General features: G+C 40.0%; 1 protein-coding gene across 1 annotated transcript; it reads right to left on the bottom strand.

Annotated features, from left to right (window-relative positions):
- Window positions 1-12101: 12101 nt before the first annotated feature.
- On the bottom strand, window positions 12102-18768 carry LOC5516105 (1-deoxypentalenic acid 11-beta-hydroxylase). Its single transcript, XM_048727057.1, has 9 exons — window positions 18686-18768; window positions 18456-18586; window positions 17639-17825; window positions 16946-17003; window positions 16806-16869; window positions 16027-16182; window positions 13569-13733; window positions 13062-13121; window positions 12102-12476 (listed from the first exon to the last, which is right to left on the bottom strand). The coding sequence occupies exons 1-9, from the start codon at window positions 18698-18700 to the stop codon at window positions 12326-12328; spliced, it is 987 nt and encodes a 328-aa protein (XP_048583014.1). The 5' UTR covers window positions 18701-18768; the 3' UTR covers window positions 12102-12325.
- Window positions 18769-22768: the final 4000 nt, after the last annotated feature.

Raw genomic sequence — 22768 nt, 5'->3', positions numbered from 1 at the left:
TTTTATTCGTAAATTTATGTCATAAAGTAAGGAAGGATATTTGTTTTAAGTGCGGCGTTTCCGCCCAGAGCACTTTATGCGGAACGCCTGCAATGTCTTTCAGAAGGTTATAGATGAAGTATTTATTTTGAATAGGGGCAGGTGCACACTCTCACCAAACAACCGACTGATGAAACAGCTGCCAATCACGTGACACTCAAAGGGCTTTCCATATAGAGCAGTGACGGGGTTCTCTGAAGACAGCGAAATTGTTGAGATGAGAAGGCCGGGCGACGGCAAAACGTTTAATTCCGCAAAAATAGACTCACATGCCGCGTTCCAATTAAAATGAAAGACAACGATAACAAACTGTATTGCGGACGCTGCGCCGACCTTATAAATTAAATATTACACATAATTACTTTTGGGGGATTCAAAACAAAGTAGAGTACGGCATCTTGTTCAGCAGGTGAAGAAAGCACCGGGAATATAGCCCCTACCACAATAAAGGTCGAATTTGCGACGGCAATCCGGCCCTAATTTATCCGAGGAAACATAGTCTATACTAACATATGAACTATTTAGAATAGATGTGAAAAATTGTTAGAGAGTATTTTCTAATTAAACGAATAAAAAGCGATGGAGAGTAAGAATGGAATTAAAGTATACATCCTGTGCTACAGTAATCAGGTTGACTCCGGAGTGAAAAGCGGAAGCGGGGCAAATGCTTCATCCTTCAACCTTTTTAGATAAAGGACCATTATAAGAACAAATGGAATTTACTTTGTTCTTTTGAGCAAGTTATTTTTCAAACTGGAAATGTGTTAAACCTTAGAATGATTCCATTAAAAGGAGCCTTCCAAATTAAGAACAAAACTGACTTGTTACAGTAATAAAGCAGAAATAAAACAAAGGCGCTGACAAAGAACACGTGTAGTGTATACAACGTGTAGTGTATACAACTTAGAAAGCTACAGACAACACTGGTGATACCAAAAAATAAACTTTGGCCTTTAACAAAGTTTTATTCACACATTATCAAAATTGATGAGGCCGATTTGACTCATGATATTCCTAAAATTACTTTTTAAACTCCTGTCTATTTTAGGTATGTAAGCGCATATTTTCACGATAACGTAAAAAAAGGTGATAAGATAAATTTAGTGTCAAATTTTAACCTTGGACGCTTGAAATGTTCTAAGCACACAATAGAGGTCAGTCAAATCTGCTTAGTTCTATAAAAATACTTCTACTTATATATATTTGTTTCTTCATTTTTGACTAATCTTGACAAAACGATCTGGATATCTCATAAAAAATTGAAAAATTATATTTGCGTGACTTACCAACCACGGCCAGTCAATAGGTGCATAAAAAACTACAAAGTACGCTCATTACTTGTGACTTAATTTTCACATGCTTGCCAGTAGTTTGTGATAAATGACTTAGCTCGATAAATTAAAGAGCGTGTAACAAAATAGTGTGACTTCAGTTGGCTCGTGATTACATTTCGCTCAGAAAAAAGCGGATCTTAAATGATTTGTTTAATAGTAGTGCATTATTTAGGATATTGTCTTAAGGGGAGCTCTAGCTTTCTCTTATTTTCTCAACTCTTTGTCTATTTGTTCTGACCATTACAGAAGTCCCTATTGTGAAATACGTTGTGTAAATACAGCCTTTCCTGCTGGGTAAACGGCACTTTCAACTAAAGACAAAGACACGCGTCCCAACGTTAAATTCATTAGTGGATCAAAGCAATAAACAGCGATATAACAAATTTTACGGAAAGGTTGACTCAATATTGGGTTCTATAAACACCGGCGCACTTGCATAAATCACCACGTTGAGTATTAAATGGTGGTGGATTTGCGTGTAAAAATATGTGAAGTAGCACGCCAAAAAAGAAGAAAACAAAAAGATATTCTAGACCTAACCAAAAAACCTTTTTCTGACAGAATAACGGTTCGTCCAAGTAATCTCGATAAACCAATTTCATGGAGGGGGTCGGAGGTATGACCCCCTAACCCCTCTGGAATTTCCAACCCCCTGGAAAAAAAATAAATACAGTAACTGTTAAGGAAAAAGGGCATTTACCCCCCTCCCCCCTTATCCCTTCTCTCCCTTCCCTCTGGAAATTCCTGGGCGTTTGACCCTCAAACAATTCAATTCAATTATTTTATTTGGAACCTTTTCATCATGGATTCACGGGCGTTGCTCCAAATACATTCAAATTGAAAAACAAAATTTACAATTGGTTTTCAATTATATTTCTATTTACAATAAATTCTCTATCATCGTACTTTGTAGCGATGTAATTTTATAGTTCTCATTACAAAGCACTTTCCCTTATTGTTGTTGCTTCCCAAACAAATTGAGCTATTTCTTTTTTTGGTTGCACTCTCAAACTAATTCAGAGTAATCACCTTCAAAAATGCTATGGCAGGAGTCATCGCTTTTAGATTCTTATTTGTTGCGGATTGAAAAAACCTATACATTTGTTCCCTCAATTCACTATATGCCGGGCATTTTATCATGAAGTGAACAGGCATATTGGGCAGGTCATTCTTTGTTCAGGGGGAGTGTACGGTTTTGTGTGGCGTCCTGTTTCGATAGCTAGTTTGTGGTTGCCTAGTCTAGGCTTTGTTAGCGCAATTCTGTGATTAACTGCATTTTTAACTTGTGTGAGATAATCTTCACTCCCCCGGAATTTCCAATCCTCTCCATGGGGGGGGGGATATGGAAATTTTCTGGAACTACACAATTCAAACTCGAAAAATTGTAAAAAAGAAAAAAAAAGTAAATAATTCTAGACCTAACAAAAACCCTTTTTCTATCTCCAAAGGTTGTTTTGACTTCATGACAAATGCAGCCATTCTAAAACATAATGACAGACATTTTTGCCGATCCTTGATAAACAAAACGGTAACGAGGAACACAAAATAAAGTATTTCTGGTCGGTGGTCAAGCTTATATATCCAGAATCCTATGCGTTTAACTTAGTCCTATTTAAAGACTGACAAGAGCGAGATTCTCATTCTCCTTTGTGATTGGTAATTTTATGTTTCCTCTCCAATATTAGAAAAATAATTTCGTCTGATACTCAGGCGAGTAAAATCTAGCAGAAATCCTACCAACATGCCCAGTCGTGAGATAGCCATCTCCTGCAGACAGTTAGTGGGTCTATGCATCTTATTACATAATAAAACTGAAATAAAAGACAAACCGGAACGCCTATATTTCCAAGACACCAGTTACCTAAATAATTAAAGGAAATAAAAAAAAAATCGTGCTACTTTTATTGCCACTTAATTTCGCTCGTCGTGTGGGGCCGCGAATGGAGGCGTGTAATGGAGCGCTGAATACTCTAGAGTGAATAAAAATCTAATTCAAATAAAATAAGCTACGCCAGAGAATACATCGGTAAATATCAATATAATTTGAAGGAAAAATTTTTAAGCTTTTTGAGAATCAAAATTCAAAATTATTTATGACGAATTTTAGGGAAAAAGTGTTTATGAGACAAAATTTAATTTCTATATAGAAAGATTGGTCAAATATACAAAGGATTGGAACGGATAGCACTTCAAATATGTTAGACTAGAAACAAAGTTGAATTCGATTTTGATCATCGAATCTGAAAAAAATTGATCAGGCCTATTTTGAGGTTCTAGCTCAAAAGAGATATGTAAAAAAATACAAAATGAGCGACCGTAAAATCTCTAAATTGCAAAATAGGAAGTAGATTTGCTAATTGACTTAACAAGACAAGCGTGGAGGAAACAGCGGGAAGCCATCACCGGTTGCAAATCGCGAGATTTCCCGCCAACAAGGAGCCAAAGGGTTGCCTTTTATGTGGAGTGGATTGTGGCGGTTTGAAAACATGCTGCAGGAGGTTAATTTCTTGTTCGTAAGAAGTCGAAGCACTCAGGTGAAACTATATGTTGAGAAGCTGTTGGACCTTTTTTATTACCGGGATAGTTTGCACAATAGAAAAAAATCATAAAAAACAAACAAAATCAAGACCATGCCAACGAGATATAGGTAGGTATTTGCGGTAAAAAGAAAAACAAAAAATAATTTGACCATTGGAAAATTGGCCAACTAAGGGATAACCATTTCCGGCGGAAACGACATAAGACACCGGATAGCCTGTTCAATCCCGCAGGAAGGAATACGCACATGGGTTAACGCAATCAATGTGGAATAGTGGGTCACCCGCTCTTTCACACTCGGATACACAATGGAAAACTTATCCCACGGGAAAGAAGGACACATGCGGGATAACATGTTAAATCAAGAGGGAAAGCGGGACACACGTGATAACTTATCCCACGGGAAAGAAGGACACACGCGGGATAACATGTTAAATCAAGAGGGAAAGCGGGATACACGTGATAACTTATCCCACGGGAAAAAAGGACACACGCGGGATAACATGTTAGATCAAGAGGGAAAGCGGGATACACGTGATAACTTATCCCACGAGAAAGAAGAACACACGCGGGATAACATGTTAAATCAAGAGGGAAAGCGGGACACACGTGATAACTTATCCCGCGGGAAAGAAGGACACACGCGGGATAACATGTTAAATCAAGAGGGAAAGCGGGACACACGTGATAACCTATCCCGCGGGGAAGAACACACGCGGGATAACATGTTAAATCAAGAGGGAAAGCGGGACACACGTGATAACCTATCCCGCGGGAAAGAAGTACACACGCGGGGTAACATGTTAGATCAAGAGGGAAAGCGGGACACACGTGATAACTTATCCCACGGGAAAGAAGAACACGCGCGGGATAACATGTTAAATCAAGAGGGAAAGCGGGACACACGTGATAACTTATTACACGGGAAAGAAGAACACGCGCGGGATAACATGTTAAATCAAGAGGGAGAGTGGGACACACGTGATAACTTATCCCGCGGGGAAGAACACACGCGGGATAACATGTTAAATCAAGAGGGAAAGCGGGACACACGTGATAACCTATCCCGCGGGGAAGAAGAACACACGCGGGAGAACATGTTAAATCAAGAGGGAAAGCGGGACACACGTGATAACCTATCCCGCGGGGAAGAAGGACACACGCGGGTTAAATCCCGAGAGAAAAAGGGACACTCGAAGAAGAAATTGCAAGAGCATATGCGATGGTTTCGTAAATCTCTTCAGGATAAGTATTAAGAACGATTGAAAATAGGGAAAAAAGTGTTAACAAGAAACGATAGCGTTTTTATAAAATTTATATAAAATTCATATAGTACTTTGTAGGATTTTTATACATCTTTTTATACATATTACATCTCCCACACGTATCGCTATTCTTATTTGTCTTGTGAAAGATAAAAGGAAAAAGAGCCCATTTTACATTTTCAGCCGGAACAGAGCCGGTAGATCACATATGGACGCTTCCCCTTTAAAGTTGCCATACAAAAGAGGCCGACTAATTAATTCCATAAAAAACTACCATTTTGCTTATGAACATTTTTTCTTTTTAAAAAACTCTTAAAGAGCTTCTGAACGTTTGCTGCTTTAATGATAAAAGGAAAACAGAATAGACTTCTTGACTCCATGAAAAGTACATTATATAAAGCACATCTGTTTTTGAGGAGAACTTCCACAGAAAACATTTAGTTTATGTTACCTCTAAAGCTTAAAGCTACAGTTTTTACGAAAGGATAGCAAGCACAATTTACCAGGATAAATCCTATTCACCCAATATGAAACCAAGGTTAACCAAAATGTGGTGGGTAATTCATAACGCCACAGAAAATTGCCTATACCAGGCCATATATCATAATAAATATTTTTGTCGCGAACTGGAATTTTAAGCATTTTTAACGGAGTTTGGTGCTTGTAATTCGTTCCATATAAAAAAAAAACATTGTATTTTCTGGTCGCCCCCTTGTCCAAAATTTGTCCCTTTTTTATTTTCTATTTCGATTATTTTCTGTAAAAACCTCTAGAATCGTGTGACTTTATTTTTACTTTTGCGCTCTTCGATGACAGGAAATGGCAAAAGATATCATTCGATCATACCATAAATCGAAAGCTGTGTTCGGGAAACCCTTTAACTTCACTAAGAATGAATCATTTTTCTTCACGCGAAAAAGCCTAATTTTGAGTTGATAAGTAAATGAAAAAAAAAAGGAAAAATAAAAACCGGAAGAAATAGCGACCAAAAACGTAATACGGCCTTACCGCTGGACGAAAGGTCGCGAAATTTTTCGGCTAATGCTCGCACGCTCGCGCAATTTTTCCGCCTAAAAATGCTCGGTCTCGCATAAGAAACGGGGTGCTCGCCAAAGACCATTTGGGGACCCTTATTCTAAAATATTTCATTTTGCGGTACAAAATAATCAGTAAATCCGCTAACTCGAATTTTAATTAATAACTAGTCAAATTCAACTCAAATAAGTATGGATTACCTTGGCTTTTGTCCACAATAACTCGAACTGAGTTTGGTTAACTCGTCCAGTAACCTGGATAACTCGAAGTCCACAATAACTCGAACTGAAGCTGGTTTTCCTTGAGTTCAGTAACCCGGATAACTCGAAATCCACAAACTCGAACTGAGTTTGGTTTTCCTTGAGTTCAGTAACCCGGATAACTCGAAGCCCACAAACTCGAACTGAGTTTGGTTTTCCTTGAGTTCAGTAACCAGGTTAACTCGACAGTTAGGGTCATAACTAAAATCGGAGGCATTTTGTAAATAAAGAAATTATCCAATCACAGCAGATTACCCAAAATGGCGGCGCGAAGGGGAGTACGAATATACAGCCTAACCGTTTCTTTGAAGCTGTTTGACACCCTGAAAATGATATGCCACATTCAATATCGAAAAACAACGCACTTATAGTTCGCTAAACGATGAACACAGAACCGGGAAGCACTGTCGACTTGATGCGAATCCCATGCGAATGCGTTGTAATAAGCTATGTACAGTAACTAAAACACTATTGTCAAAGTTTCACTTGATACAAAATTAAATAGAGAACTTCTAACTATGCCCTTTGTGTTTCTATCTAAACCACGAGGTATTTTAGTTATTTAGACTGTTCTTCAAGGCAACAACTTCATACCAGGGGTCTACTATAAAGCCGGGGATTTTAATTTTCTCAATAGTTTCACGTTTGATCAAAATGCAACAGACCTACAGTGAATGTATCAAACATGAAGTACTTATAAAAAATAAGCGAAAGAGAGAGAGGGGGGGGGGGGGGGGGGGCTTAAATGTGTAGATGCTCCCACAAACTTGAACAACCTAGTATTCTGGGTGCAAGTTTACTTGTGTGACCACAGTCATTGTACTCCACTGGACACTAAAATATTTTTTTGCTTCACTAGTTTATATCCCCCCAAAATGTAGTTTATTTCATAATTTAATTCTTTATTATCAGAGCTTTTACTATAGATTTTAAAGTGTGACAGTATTTATAATTAGGAGGGTTTTATTTTTTGGACACAATCCCAGTACTCTAGCATAAAAGGGGCTTTTAAGGTGCTAAGCAATGAATAATAGTTTTCTGTACTTTACTAAATTGTTGTTCAAGCCCTCCTTGTGTATAACTTCCCCTCCTGGTGAAATGTCATTTGCCACCATGTCAACTAACTAAAATTCATAAAATCTTGTTAAATTTTACAAGTCTAGTGCAAACTAGCAACAATACTGCATTATTTTGGCCTCTAAGTGTGGTAAAGCAGCAGAAATGATCATGGTTTTGAATGAAATATGTCATGATTTTGAATGTTATATACTAAGATTGCATTGTTTCTAGTATTTTGTGTTCCTTAGTCACTTTTCGTATTCTAGCGGGGGAATTATGTGATGCTGTGCTTTGCTAGTGTGCACCAGAAATTAAAACTAGCCACCATCATTGGCCAGAAAACCAACAAGGAAAGCAATGAGCAGAGGGTGAAAATTATAAGCATGACATATGAGGAAAATTTCGTGACGGTTATATGAGAAATGTCTTCAGAAGAAAATCACCCCCATTGCCACCCCTGGATCTGTCTCTGTATGGGTGTGTTCATTGGAATGAGGTATAGACATGAAAGCCCTACAGAAAATATAGGACAACAGACAGAATCATTTTCAAACATTAAAAATTATATTTTTGATATCAAATCAGGCATCCCATTTTAGCCCGACAATGTTTCGAAAATAACAATTACACCCACATGTACTTTCTTCTTTTGAACAGAAACTTTGTCCAATGCCTGACTTAGTTTACATGAACATTCCACCATTATAAAAGAAAAGATAACAAATGTATAAGCACTAAACTTCTGATTCCTTTCCATGCAGAAGTCTTTAAATGTAGGCATGTATCTTTATACCAAGCCAAAGAAAATACGGCAAATCAGAATGCAGAAATTGCTGTTTATTTGACAGTATCCACTCAAACTTTGCATCGTGCACTGGATTTACGTATAATAAGTTGCCATCTAGCATGGTATAAAATAGTTATACAATGATTTATTATGGCATACTTCATACTGCAGAATATTGAATATCCCACTCGTTGTGTATCCCAAGTGCATACCCCTTGAAAAAAAATATCCCAGATAAATAAGCTCATACGCAAGTGCTCACTTCACTAGGCCAGTCCCTTTCAGTTTCAACGATTATCTTCGCAACTCTAGCAAAGCACCCCAACCAAAAAGTGAAGACAAGACAAAAATGGTTGACCACAACTCTGCTTCTTGCTTGTTTTAGTCGGCCACCTTTCTTCTGCGACTTTGATGTATGCGAGTTACCTCAAACACGCTCTCAGGTACTGAACGTGAGATTCCATGATACGGCATGTCACTTGCGAAAACGTAAACAACTAAATGGCGGGGTACCCATGGGGTACCCACGAGGTGTTCGCTTTGTATTCCCTTTTATGCTGACACCGTCCGGACCTAACGAAAATTCCAACGATTCTCAGATCGATCGGGCACATATTGGAGAGAAATTTTGAGTGACCTTGGCCGTAAATCTTGAAATAAATATTTTCTCGCCCATGATCGCACTGATTCTCCATACAGCGTCCGGGTTTCTCTAGCATACATTAAACGCAACAAATCATGGGTAGGAGTATTATTCCGCCGACAGAAGAACGTTTTCTGAGTGGTTCTCTCGCTGAGGCTATGGCCGCCATTTTGCATAATAATTAGGTAAACTGATACCTCCAATTTTTTAGGTACAGTATGACCCTAACTGCTCGACGTTCCTATCAACTCGAACTATTTTCATTTCTCCTTGAGAACATTTCAACCCTTTACTCTAACTACGAACCACATAAATTAGCGAGCTTGATTGATTACGATTCTCAAATAGAGGCCTTGCGCTAAGAGACCACGTGACTGTTTTGGCGGCAAACTAGCGCGCGCTCAGGCTTTTAGCGGCAAAATAACAGCAACAAAAAGCAACTTACTCAGCGCTTACATCGTTGTGTGAGTTCCATTACGTTATAGAACTATAGCAAGGGGGATGAAAAGAGGAGCTTGTTAGTAAGGCAGGGGCTTATGGAAATAGGGGCTTGGTAGAAAGGAAGGGGCTTAAGAAAATAGGGACTTTATAGAGAGGGACTAAAGAAAAGAGGGGTTTGGTAGCTCTGCGGACACGGTGCCGCGTGAATACGGCATTTCTGCGGACACGGCGTCTACGCGAGTTTTATTTGACAAATATACATTTGAATTTCATTTGCTCGTATAAATAAACACATTCGGCAAATACTAAATCGAATTCCGCTTTTCGCTTTTTGTCATCGCGCAGTGTAAAAGCGACGACAGACGGAAATTTTGGTTTGAAGTTCGTGATTTTGTGTTTTAGTTCCTTTGCTCTATCAATTCGACAGGACATTTCTTCGTTAATTTCGTCCAGTCATTAAATTATTCAATCATTGACGTGAAGGTTTGTTATAACTTTAGTATTCTACAAGAATATCTGTTATTTTTATATAATTTAACCTGCCCTTTTTCCTTAACAGTTACTGTATTTATTTTTTTTAGGGGGTTGGAAATTCCAGAGGGGTGGGGGGTCATACCTCAGACCCCTCAATAGGAGGGGGGATGGGGGGGAATGGATATTTTTTGGAACTACACAACCCATAAAGACAATTACCTTTGTTAGAACAGCCCCCAAAATGTTCTAGAATGTCGCGCTCTTTTGACCAGATACCTAAAAAAAGTTTAAATATGAATGGGAAAGATGTGTCAAATTCATCTCAAGGAGGAAATTATCAACTATCAAATTATCAAGTCAACTACTCAAATATCGCTATCTTATGTAAAAAAGAAAATCACAGCTTTCACGCTAATAGCAAACACTACTAGCCAAAGATTAACCATAAATTGCATCAATTGCTAGAGTCCATGAGATATTTATGCGATAAAGAGGGGCAAACTAAATGATCAGAAAGGAGTACTTACTGCCAACTACCAACTATGTGACTTTAATTCAAAAAATGCCGAAGTTTTGTATTCAACCCCCGTCCTATTAAAATCACCTGCGAAATGCTCGTGTTATCTGCCCGTACGGTTAAATATGAGCTAAATAAACAGTTAATAGTTCTTTCAACTCTGAAATGGAATGGTGAATTTATCAAGAGGCAAGGATGTAAGTGAACACGAAACTTCAGACTGATTCGCATAGGTCCATTGACATAATAGTGATCACAGTGACCTAGGTTTTAAAAAAATGTCAAGTCAAAAATATTATTTTATTTTTAGTGCTTTCCCTTCGCTTGGTCTATTAAAAACTTTAACCCTTTCATTCCTGGGAACTTTTGAGCAAAATTGTAAACAAAACAGACTGAAAACAGACCCCCCTATTTCAAGTCCAACAATATCAGTTAGCTAAGCTACCGCTGACCCAAGACGGTATGCCTTGAAGTTTCCCGGATATTTCTCGGCATGACCTCACTCTCGGTTAGTAAGAGGGTAATAAAAACAAAATAAATATTTAGATTGTAGTTATGAGCTTACCGTATGAATTGGTGTGAAAATCAAACCACACCAACCCTTTCAATGCCTAAAATAGAACGCATGATCAGAAAAGTACAACGTTAAAAACGCGAGAGAATTGCGAAGTATTGTTTTTTAAGGACGACTTACTGACATAAACAGAGTTTTGGTTGCTCAGGGAGCGTTTTCACGCTCCTTCAATGTGGTGGAACTTGGTCACGTGGTCCGTGAAATTCCTACTTGTCCGCTGGGGCATAGTCGTTTACATAGTGACGATATTTGTATAGTTTGGGGATGAATTGAGAGATGAGAAAATATCTCCACGCTAAATTGGTTAATGACCCCCCTCCCATGACTACGGGCCTGAGATAGGAGCTGGAAACATTTTTCAGGTGCCCATAACGGCGTAACATAACACAAATCGTTCGATTTTGAGGTGTACAGGGCCAGCATTTTCTTGATAAATCAGTTTACATATGAATACACTGTCTTTGGTTCTTGAAAATACGTCGGAGAATGTTTAAGCTTTTGTATTTTATTTCAATCGCAAAAATCATGCATAACACGCCCTGTCCGGTGCCGATACCACGTCCCAATGTCCCCCTTCTCATCTCAATGCCTTCGTTCAACTGTCAAGGGGAGCCTAGGTGGCACAGTTGGCAGAGCGTCGCTCTGTAGCGCCGGTGCCTCTCACCACAGGTTTCCCGGTCGCTCTGTAGTGCCTGTGCCTCTCACCACAGGTTTCCCGGTCGCTCTGTAGTGCCTGTGCCTCTCACCACAGGTTTCCCGGTCGCTCCGTAGTGCCTGTGCCTCTCACCACAGGTTTCCCGGTCGCTCTGTAGCGCCGGTGCCTCACACCACAGGTTTCCCGGTCGCTCTGTAGCGCCGGTGCCTCACACCACAGGTTTCCCAGTCGCTCTGTAGTGCCTGTGCCTCACACCACAGGTTTCCCAGTCGCTCTGTAGTGCCTGTGCCTCACACCACAGGTTTCCCAGTCGCTCTGTAGTGCCGGTGCCTCACACCACTGGGTTCTGGGTTTGATTCCGGATCCCTACGTGAGATGAGTCAGAGCCGGTTGTCGTCTTTGCTATGAGGGTTTTCCTCCCTTCACAAAAAAACAAGTTTTGATCTAAGCTGTCCGGTTGGTCAGATATGAGTCGTATGCTGGATGTCTGAGGCGGTTTCTATGCCTTCGACTCGACCAAGTTGTATCAGCGGTCATTAGCTTCCAAAAAAAAACTCCATCTCTCTAACCGACACCGCTGTAATTATACAAAGCTAACGTCCTTATTGAAAATCTTCTTATAGAATTCTAAACCATCTAAGTTGTCTAACCGTTCGGAGTATGGTCATAGCAAATGATGGTATCACGTGCAAATCACGTGAAAGTCACAGAAACCCCCATTCTCTCTTCTTCTTCTCCATTGTCACAGCATCTGGGGCAACTTGGACTCCAAGCCCGAATGAGCCATATTTGGGCTTACGGGGTGCGATTGGCGCCATGTAGCGAGGGTCTGCGACGTCACTTTCGGCGAGCCATCTGTACAAATCACGTGAGTAGATAAATATAGTGATGCAGGTAGACCGAGAGGGCGGGCCGTAAACATAGCACATGGCATCAAGTGCAAATCACGTGAATAGAAAAGTCAATAAAACCCACACATGAAGGAGAGGATGGGGTCATAGCACATGGAAACAGGTGCAAATCACGTGAATAGATAAGTCCATAAGACCCACACATGACGAGTGGAGAGGGCAGGCCAAAGCACATGGTATCACGTGCAAATCACGTGAATAAATCACCCCATAAGTCCATAAGACCCACACAGGTTGAAAGGGCGGTCACAGCCCATAGTATCACCTGGAAATTACGTGAATAAATTACCCCATAACACCCACACAAAAGGAGAGAGAAGTCACAGCATATAGTATCACGTGCAAATCACGTCAATAGATAAGACCTACAAAGAACGAGAGGGCGGAAATAGGACACAGTATCGAGTGTAACCTGAATAGATGAGCCTATAAGAAACAGGCATAACGATAAGACGCCCATATATGGTGTTATATGCAGATCACGTGCTTCTTGGAATAAATCTAAGTATTCTCAGAGTGACTGTCTTACCTTGTGTCACAGCTGATTCGCACACGTTGAGTTGCGTTCACACTAGACATGTGGACTGTCCTGTAAAAAGACACACAAAGAAACACTGTTTATCCAGATAGGTAAAATTTCTCACCTTGGGAACTATATAGCTACACATATCAACCGTCTAGGGAAGTGAAAAAACAAACGAAATATGAGTTTAAGTTGTTTGAATTTGAATCCTCAGATTTCAAGTTATCCGATTTCGAATTATCTTATTTCTGAGTTCAGGTTATTGGGATTTGGTGGTAGTTGAATGAACAAGGATTATTGCGGATAGTTTTCCATACATCAAAACACAAAGTTTCTAAATAAAAGAATAAAGGTGTTGCGGCAAAGCAACTTTGTATCATCTAAAATTGTTCTGTGAGGAGCCCTCAACCCAACAATTGACTCTCCCAATTTAGAATTAAAGCAGAACTTTTTATCTTTAAAAAGGACCATTTCTCTTTTCAATTTTAAGGACTAAAGCATTAATAATGATACCTTTGAGTAAATATAAGTACATCTCCAGCTTTAAAATCTGCAGTCTTCCATTTGCCTCCAAATCTCTGAGTTATCTCATTTGCATCCTCGGAAAACCAGCCAGAACCAACCACACCCTCCTTATCAAGATCTAAGCTACCATAAGTGTCCTGGAAATGGTCAAAGCTGGAAAAAAGAAGAAGTGTCACATAAACAAGTAACAAGTGATAAAGATGGCAACTATGATGAAGGTAATGATCAAGGCTCTGTGAGCCAACTCGTGAATGCAAATTTATTTTTCAAGTTATTATCTTGTGTGCATAAAAGATATACAGGATACTGAGAGTACATAAAAATGTCCTTATACCTTTTTTCTTCTCGATGTCATGACACACAAGAACAGTATAATTTTGTCCTTCTAACAGAGTCGTTTTTTATTACTCTGCAAACAGAGACCCTGCTAACAGAGGCTTTTCCCTTGTGTTTCTCGGACTTAAAAGTCGCAGTTTTGGCTAGTCGCTCTTTGAGCACAAATTCAAACAAACAACGCGAAAACCCAGAGACGCGAATTGGCAAGTACTAAAACAAAGAGAATTATAAGCTTTGCTCTAGCATTTTACTTGTTTTGTTTGCAAACTAACCGCTTGAATTGGACTGAACCGTAGTAGACCGATTGACGTCAGTGACGAAGGCGCATGCGCACGCTTAATCCACATGGAAGACTTTTCTGAAGAAACTAGCTTATATATACTTTACGGTCATACTAAGGAATGATCGTAGCGCTCCTTTTATGGTACTAGGCTTTAGCCGGAAGTTGAACACCGGAAGTATACATATGATCTAAGGATCGCTGTGTTGCTAAAGCACAGAAAGACAAGAAAAAGTTTACGGATGATTGATCCGACCATCCGACGATCGAGTCATGATGATGGAAATGTCAGTGATGATGATGGTGTTGTCAGTGATGATGATGATATTGTCAGTGATGATGATGGTGTTGTCAGTGATAATGATGTCATGATAATTGTGATGTCTGTGATATTGATGCCAGTGATGATGATGGTAATGTCAGTGATGATGTTTTCTGCCGTCAGCGTCCGAGTTGCCGTCGTCGTTGCTTAAGGTCCATGTTATTAACACATTGACCCCTCAACCGGCCTGTACCGGCTTTGGGAAGTACCCACAACCCAAAATTCATAAATGCAAAATAAACACAACAAGATGAAGATACTCAGGCATCAGTCTAAGGGATAAATGGTCTTGCAGATATGCATCCAACCAAGGTGTTGGCATCTACTCTAAAGCCAAATAATAGCACAGGTTCTTTGACAAATCTCAAATCGAACAAGGAGAGAAAAGCAGAATCACCCCTCTCAATAAAACGCCCAAAATACCACACAAGGGAGAGAGATCAGCAAACACAGCTCAAGACACAAATAGATACCTTTATTCTGATCCTCCAGGTACATTTCCATGGCCTCAAAACACAATGTCCACTCCTTGAAGGATTGTACAACCACGAAGATGTCTTTACGTACTGCAAAGCATTCTGGGAGATACAGGGGAAAATTCACGAGGGGAGGGCCAGTCAACACTTCTCTCCCCAAAGTCAGATGGTTTTTATAAGTCTTTTCACCCCGAAGCCAAACAAATCAATTCCAGGTCATACAGACCCAGAATAGCAGTGTAAACAATTTTGAAATCAATTTGGTTTCAGAAAAGTCAGCATTTAGGAGAGCTGTGGTGATTCATTAGAAAATTATTTTCTCATCCAGGCAAAGCCAAACAAGAAAAAATCATCATGAATCCACCTTTGCTTGCAAATATCCATAAGCAAAGCACTCAATTATGCCCCAAAAGACTTCATGATGTCCTGAGACACTCTCCTAATATGCTCATAGCTGTATTTTTGATGAAAAATACAAGCAACCATCAACTTGTGCTGGCTTCAGTACAACGACGAGGGATTAAAAGTGGGGACCGCAAAGCACTGTTGGAAAGCTTGGATACCGCTGACTAGGTGCAGCTGTGTTTGACTTTGACCGGCTGTATAAAACTCAGAATAGGGGGGGGTATCTGTTTTCAGTTGTTTTTTTTTGTAAATTCAGCTCAAAAATAGCCAGGAGTCAATGGGTTAACTGATCCTGACTTTGAACTTGATGGCCATGCAAGTGGTAAACTATTGCTAAATCAATCTACTAAATAATTATATAGAATCTATATAGCAAACAATGAGAATCGCCCATCCTGTAACTGTGGAACACACGCTTTTAGTAAGATTACATATATTCAACAAATCAAATTCATTGCAGAGAAACTGAAAGATACATGACTTAACCAGGAATCAAACCCATTTCAGCAGAGGTGAGAGGCCCAATATGCTGACATGCGAACACACAAGGCCACCTGTGACTCCCATTTACATTACTTTTGTGGTGACCACGTTTCCATGTTAATGTGAAAAGCACAAGAGGGGTACCTTGGCAGTTTGTGTGAACCTTCGCACATGGCCAGTGATCCCATTTCCATGGTAACATCACTGAAGGGAGTCCAGACAGTGAGAAGCTTGTCAGTGCCACGTGACATGTACACATTATCAACATGGACACCTGTGAATCCACATGGTTCTACAGCCCTGTAAACAAGATAGTGATAACAAATGTTATAGATTAATTATTAATTAAAAAAGCTAATTATAAAGTAGAGAAGTGGTGGAAAGCACAGGGGGCTCGAAAAATGCCTAATGTTTGGAATTAGAGAGAATACAGAGAATAGAGCGAAATACAGACGGAAAAACTTGTTTCATTTTTTTTCTTTTTTAAAGCCCAGCTCCTCTGCCCCACGGTGCCAGAGGTTGTTTATCTGGTTAGCATGTCCGGGGTTTAAGGCTTGTCATGCTAAAGGTTCAAACTCAACAATTACTGCATTTTAGTAGCCTCCTCTGCAGGTATCTTGAATGTTTTTTTGTACTTTTTAAGTATTTTCATGATTTGGGCTTCCTGTGGCAAGTTGAACCGGAACTGGAAGCGGAAAGAGGGGAGGGGACAAAAAAATGATTGTTCCCTTTCTTGATCACACCACAGAAAGCCTGAAATCGATAAAAGCCCTTTTTCCTAATAAAAGCCCCAAAACACTCGAGACGCCTGAGCAGGAGGCTAGTATTTGTGAGGTGTTTTTTTTGTCTTTTAATTGTTGTCTTTTAGTTTAAGTGTTTTGTGTCTATTAGGTTAGGCCCAATACAATTGAATCTGCACCAACCTTAACCACTTATAAGTAAAAGTCTTTGAATCTTGTCCAAAAAACTTCCTGAAGAATTGTTTGACTGCAATAAGAAAAACTGTCCATCTCAAAAAAGCAAACAAACAAACAACAACAACAACAAATAATCACTTCCTTACCACTATCACCTTCCAGCACTTTCTTGACAGCTTCACAGCACACTAGATCATTGTCACCCTTTGCAGAATTTGATGAAATAATTAGAGTTTTGTTACATTTTATTAGGAATTATGTCAGAGTAGATTAAAGAATATAGTTATAATTAAAGTAATAGCAAAGTAATACAACTAAGAAGTTTATAACAAAAACAATTGATTAAATAAATAAAAAAATATAAAGATTTTCAGTAAAACCAGGTCTAGCATGTCCCCCTAGTGCCAATCATTGAGTTCATTATTTGAAAATTTACTATTTGCCTCTGGTTCTCTTGATGATGACAAAGTCTTACCAAGATTATCAAGCTTTGACTCGAAAATTTGAAAACTCATTTTAAGAATGAAAACTTCTCAGCAAATAATCAAACAACATTTTGAAAATTGAACTCATTAATAGGGGGGCACGCTTGACCTAGTTTGAATGTAAGTCTGTTTGTTCAATTTTGTTTGATACTGTTGTTTTCATTTTTCTTGAATTTATCTAAAACTCTCATTATTTTGAAAAATTTTGAAAAAACTTTCCCTGCATTGTTTGATATATCAGAAATATATTTTGGATGATTGACTTTCACCATGATTTATTAGAAATAGTAGAAAATAGTATATATAGTAAATAGCACCATTTTTCACATACAGTACACATGGTGTACAACATACCTGTATTCTGCTGGTTACTTCTTTGAATTTGTTTTTCTTATCCTCTGTGTCCAATTTCAAAACCCCATCTTGTAGGGGTTTGTCTGGGTCAAATGCTTCTGGTACCTTGGATTGAATGTGCTGAAGCACAGCCTCCCTTGCACTGAGCACATCATCTCTGTTATGCAGCTGGCGAATGAACAAATATCTAAAAAACAAAGGTTAACACCATACTGCAAATAGTGCATCAACATACTGAGTGCAGTGTACTATTATTTACTAGTGTAGATAAATGCAATTGATGCTAATAAAGTGTTCTGCGTCATAGGCGATGGCAAGGGCAACATACAAAACCCTACTTTGTGTAGAACTGTGCAAGTGCATCTACCCAAAATCCTTAAGGGATTAGAGCACGTGAAAAAATTTCAAATAAAACTCCAACAAAAATAATTTGTTTTATATTTTATTGAATTTCCACCAGTTATACTGGTACGGAAGGTACAACAGAGCTAGGCTCAAAATCAAGTGCCCCCTTGAGTGAATTTTCAGTAAGCACTGTCAATGAGGGTGGTCACTGCCAGAGGGTTTATTGCATCCCCAGTGGTTCTTTTGCCTCCCTTTGGTTCAGGTTAGTGTAGTTCAGCTTGAAGAGACATATATTTGGATTTAAGTCAATATATATTGTAGGTTTAAATGACTTTTCATAAGGATATGTCTTGTCTACGTCTTGCCCCCTCCCCCTCCCCCTACCCCTCCCCTCCCGCCATTTCCTCACTCTGTGACTCTTTCACTGGTGCGCTGTATGACTGTGATTGCGTTATGTCATGCACTCTAATACCCTTGCTCATCCATCTGCTTCCTCAGCTCTTCAGTATTGTCTAAGATACCATTGCAGTCATATAGTCCCATTAAGTCTTCTGAGCCAAACAACAGTGTTGCAGTTCCCAGACGAACTTTCCGTGCCTCTGCCTACGGATGAAAATCGGGAAACTGATATAACATTTATCATGCTAAGACTATCTGCAAATATAGCTAGAAGTACACAAACGGCTAGATACAGGTTATTACTTTGTCATTACGCATGATTTATCTTTCGAATACAGCAAATCCGTGATATATGTGCCAGTATCCGAGCCCGCGGTGTAGACGCCAGAGCAAAAAATGATCGGGGGCGGGGGGATGTGAATAAAAATATGCTAAAGCGCTTGCGAAATGGATGGATTAGCCTCCTCCCCCTCCCCAGTACCTGAGGTTGTTTGTCAAGCAAAGGTTCAAATTCAACAATTACTGTAGAAGCAACTGCATTATACCCGTCCACAAAGAGTTAACAATGAGACTTCACACCTCGATTTCTATAGAACGAGGCAGTAAATACAAGGAAAATGCAAATAAGTGGACGTGTATTCTGCAGTTTAGCCTTACTGTATTTTAGTAGCCTCCTCTGCAGGCATTTTGACAGTGTTTTTGTACTTTTTCGGAACTTTTTTATGATATGGCTTCCTTTGGCGGGGTGAACCGGAGCCGGAAGATGATCAAATCGATCCCTTTCTTGATCACGACACAGGAAGCCCGAAATCGATAAAAGCCCTTTTTCCAAAAAAAATGTCGAAAACACTCGAGCTTTTGTAAAAGAAAAAACAGGAGTATTATATCGCGGGTAATCGTTCAAATTAAAGTCCGTTTAGTAGCCCCTTCAAAGCGTGGTGTATGTTCAGGTGTATTCTATTTGGAAGTCAATATGCATTGTAGGTATAGAGCTCCAAATGGGGCATGTTATCTCTTGCTCCCCCACCTAACCAACAGAGTGACCCCCCCCCCCCCCCCTCCACTCCACAAAACTAGTCAAGTTCACCTACGAGTTTTTTTTTCAGAAATCAAGGTTAAAATTTTGTGTTACATTGCATAGATGCGCTTTTGAAGACCATCTATCCCTCTGATGAATCTATGAGTATCCGGGTCTGGTGATATTTAGTTTGCATTTCTGACGTTTTGGAGTTGGGCCCATATTTTACGGACTTATGGAGGCTTATTTTCATTTAAAGATTTTATTTTTTCGTCGTTTTCTGGCGTGATGGGCGCAGTCATTTCCGTCTTTATTTTGGCTTGAATTTGCCACTCAAAGGTCACGTGATCAGCTTGTGCAGGTCTGACAGTCACCCGTTTTTCGGAACTCAATAGGGCAATTTTTGAAGTTTTGCTGAACACAAAAAGTTACCCGAAAAGTCTCGGGTGACTGCGAGGTCCCGAGAACCTTCTTAATATTTAAGCCATGTGAATTTCGGGCCCGAGAAGTTCGGGAAAGATTAAAATCAATAAATCGAAAAAGAGAATCATCCTTTACATGAATCTTTGTGGTAAACTACGATGTTTGACGATATTTCAACACATTTAGATACCATAAATTTTATAGAAATTAGCCAGCTTTTCAAATTTAAGAAATAAATCGTTTTCGGGCCCGAGAATTCTCGGGTGTTTCGAGAAACGAGCCCCAGGCCCGCAAATGATCCCGGCCCGCAAATGATCCCCGGCCCGTAAATGATTCCCGGCCCGCAAATGATCCCGGCCCGCAAATGATCCCCGGCCCGCAAATGATCCCCGGCCCGCAAATGATCCCGGCCCGCAAATGATTCCCGGCCCGCAAATGATCCCGGCCCGCAAATGATCCCGGGCCGTAAATGATCCCGGCACGCAAATGATCCCGGCCCTCAAATGATCCCGGCCCGCAAATGATCCCGGCCCGCGAATGATCCCGGGCCGTAAATGATCCCCGGCCCGCAAATGATCCCGGCCGCAAATAATCCCGGCCCGCAAATGATCCCGGCCCGCAAATGATCCCGGCCCTCAAATGATCCCGGCCCGCAAATGATCCCGGCCCGCGAATGATCCCGGGCCGTAAATGATCCCCGGCCCGCAAATAATCCCGGCCCGCAAATGATCCCGGCCCGCAAATGACCCCCAAAAACGCAGACGCAAGGCCCGCAAATGACCTCCAAAAACCACCTTGCAGGCCCGCAAATGATCCCGTAATAATTTGAGGAATGGAACGCGGAATGAAGTGTGCGTGAAGAGAAGTCATGGCGGACATAGTTGGGATAACGGAGCACAAGAAACTATTAAGTATTAACAAGAAAAAGCAATTCAGATGGAGCGGAGACTCTGATCAACTAAAAGAATTTCTGTTGTCCTACTTAGAGGAAGGAAATAACGATAAATTTGTCAGCATAAGTAGGAATGGAGCAACAAGGGTACTTAAATTTGAATCGGTGACGGTTAATTTCTACACCAGCACGAATACACTCCAGATACAAGGTGCGGGTAAAGATGGTTATATCTCAAAACTCACCGATCTAGTAAACACAAATAGTGGCAATAACGAAAATGCTGAGACCGAAACTGATCAAGCAGAAGCGGGCGAAGAGATATCACAATCGAGCAAGAAACAGGACGAAGAGAAAGGCGAAAAAGCGATGCATGATGCTCGCTATGAAGAGATCGAAGCTTTTATGGCAACTCAAAGAGAGTTTAACTCGAAAATAGAAAGTCAAGTTTCCAAAAATACGATCGAGATTGGGGAGCAAAGTATTGATTTGGAGGATTGGAAACAGAAGATAAAGAATGGTCTGTCCGATGTGAAGATGCATTGTGAAAGTCAAATCGACTCACTCAAGTTTGAAATAAGCGAAAGTATTAAAGATGTCGCTAAACAAGTCTCCAACCTGTCAAACAAAGTAACAAGCGAGTTTAAGTCCGTCAAAAATAAATCTGCATCAACAGCGGAAACAATCCTCAAAATATTAGGCGACTTAGGAGAAATTAAGGATCAACTCCTAAAGACAGAAGAAACAGTGGCGCAGATTCACGAGACCACGCAATCAACCCACTCACGCGAACAGACGGAAGCAATTAAAGTATGCAGTCAAGAAACCAGCGAAAGTCACCGAATTGAAATACTTGATCAGTCACGGCAATCCGGTCAGAGAGAGGCAATAGATATAAACAGACAGTATGCTAGTCACAGAAACAGCCGACTTGAAACACCTCGGGATACTATTAGCCACCCAAGGACTCAGCAACGGGAAAATCGCCCCAATCAACCAAGCAGTGCTGCGCAAACCAGTGGCAGTAGTAATGGACCAGTTCTACTACTGGGTGATTCCGTTCTCAGAGGTATAAACAACCGTAGATTCTGTCCAAGCCGATTTGTAAATAAGCAATACGTACAAGGTGGAACGCAGGAAATGGAGGAGTACATCGATTCGCTTACAAAAGAAGACAAAAACGACTACGAATGTATTGTGGTTCACTCCGGGGTAAATGATTTAAGGAAGTCTAGAGCAACAGACATCGCTGACAACATGCAAAGATGTGTTCAGAAATTAAAATCACGTTGGCCGAAAGCAAACATCTATGTGTCGGGAGTTTTATACAGTCTCAAGGGAGACAATGTAAAAGTAGATGACGTAAATTATTATTACGAAGAAATCTGTCGGAACAATCAGGGATTATGTAATTTCATCAACAATCAAAAAGTCACTGCGGACCGATTTGGAAACATCGATGAGGACTCCTTCTACGATGACATCCACTTGAACAATCAAGTTGGTACCAAAAAGTTAGTGACGAACATCAAGGTACAAGTTGGTCTGAGAAGCGAAGACAAGGAATCCAATCGAGAAGGACAACAAGCTAGGAAATTTAACAGACAAAGAAGACAAAGACCCCCATGGAATTCAAGCTATAATGAAGCATTTCCGACACTTCCACCACCTTTCCGAGCACTTGACGCATTGGCGGAATATTTCAAAAGACAGGGGTTTGCGCACCGTCCAAGATAAGTGCATATGTTTAAACAATTTAATTCACATGTAATCAGAAAAAGATTCGTTTTGGTTGTTGGAACTTAAACGGTTTCAACAGTAGGGTTGTGGGAAATAAGTTAAAATTTAATGATACTTTAAGCACTATTAAAAGACACGACATTTTTGGGATAGTGGAAACGCATGCAAATCAAAATTCCGATCTCAAAATAAACAACTATAAACATTTTGTAAAACATAGAGATTCAACAAGATACAAAAAATCGGGGGGTATAGCCGTGTACATCAGAGAAAATATTTCCAGTGGAGTTAAATATATACCAACAGATAATGA

Source organism: Nematostella vectensis, chromosome 4, assembly GCF_932526225.1.
Source record: "Nematostella vectensis chromosome 4, jaNemVect1.1, whole genome shotgun sequence".
Classification (NCBI taxonomy): domain Eukaryota; kingdom Metazoa; phylum Cnidaria; class Anthozoa; order Actiniaria; family Edwardsiidae; genus Nematostella; species Nematostella vectensis.
Note: the sequence above shows the minus strand (reverse complement) of the source record. Positions and strands in the feature narration are given on the sequence as shown.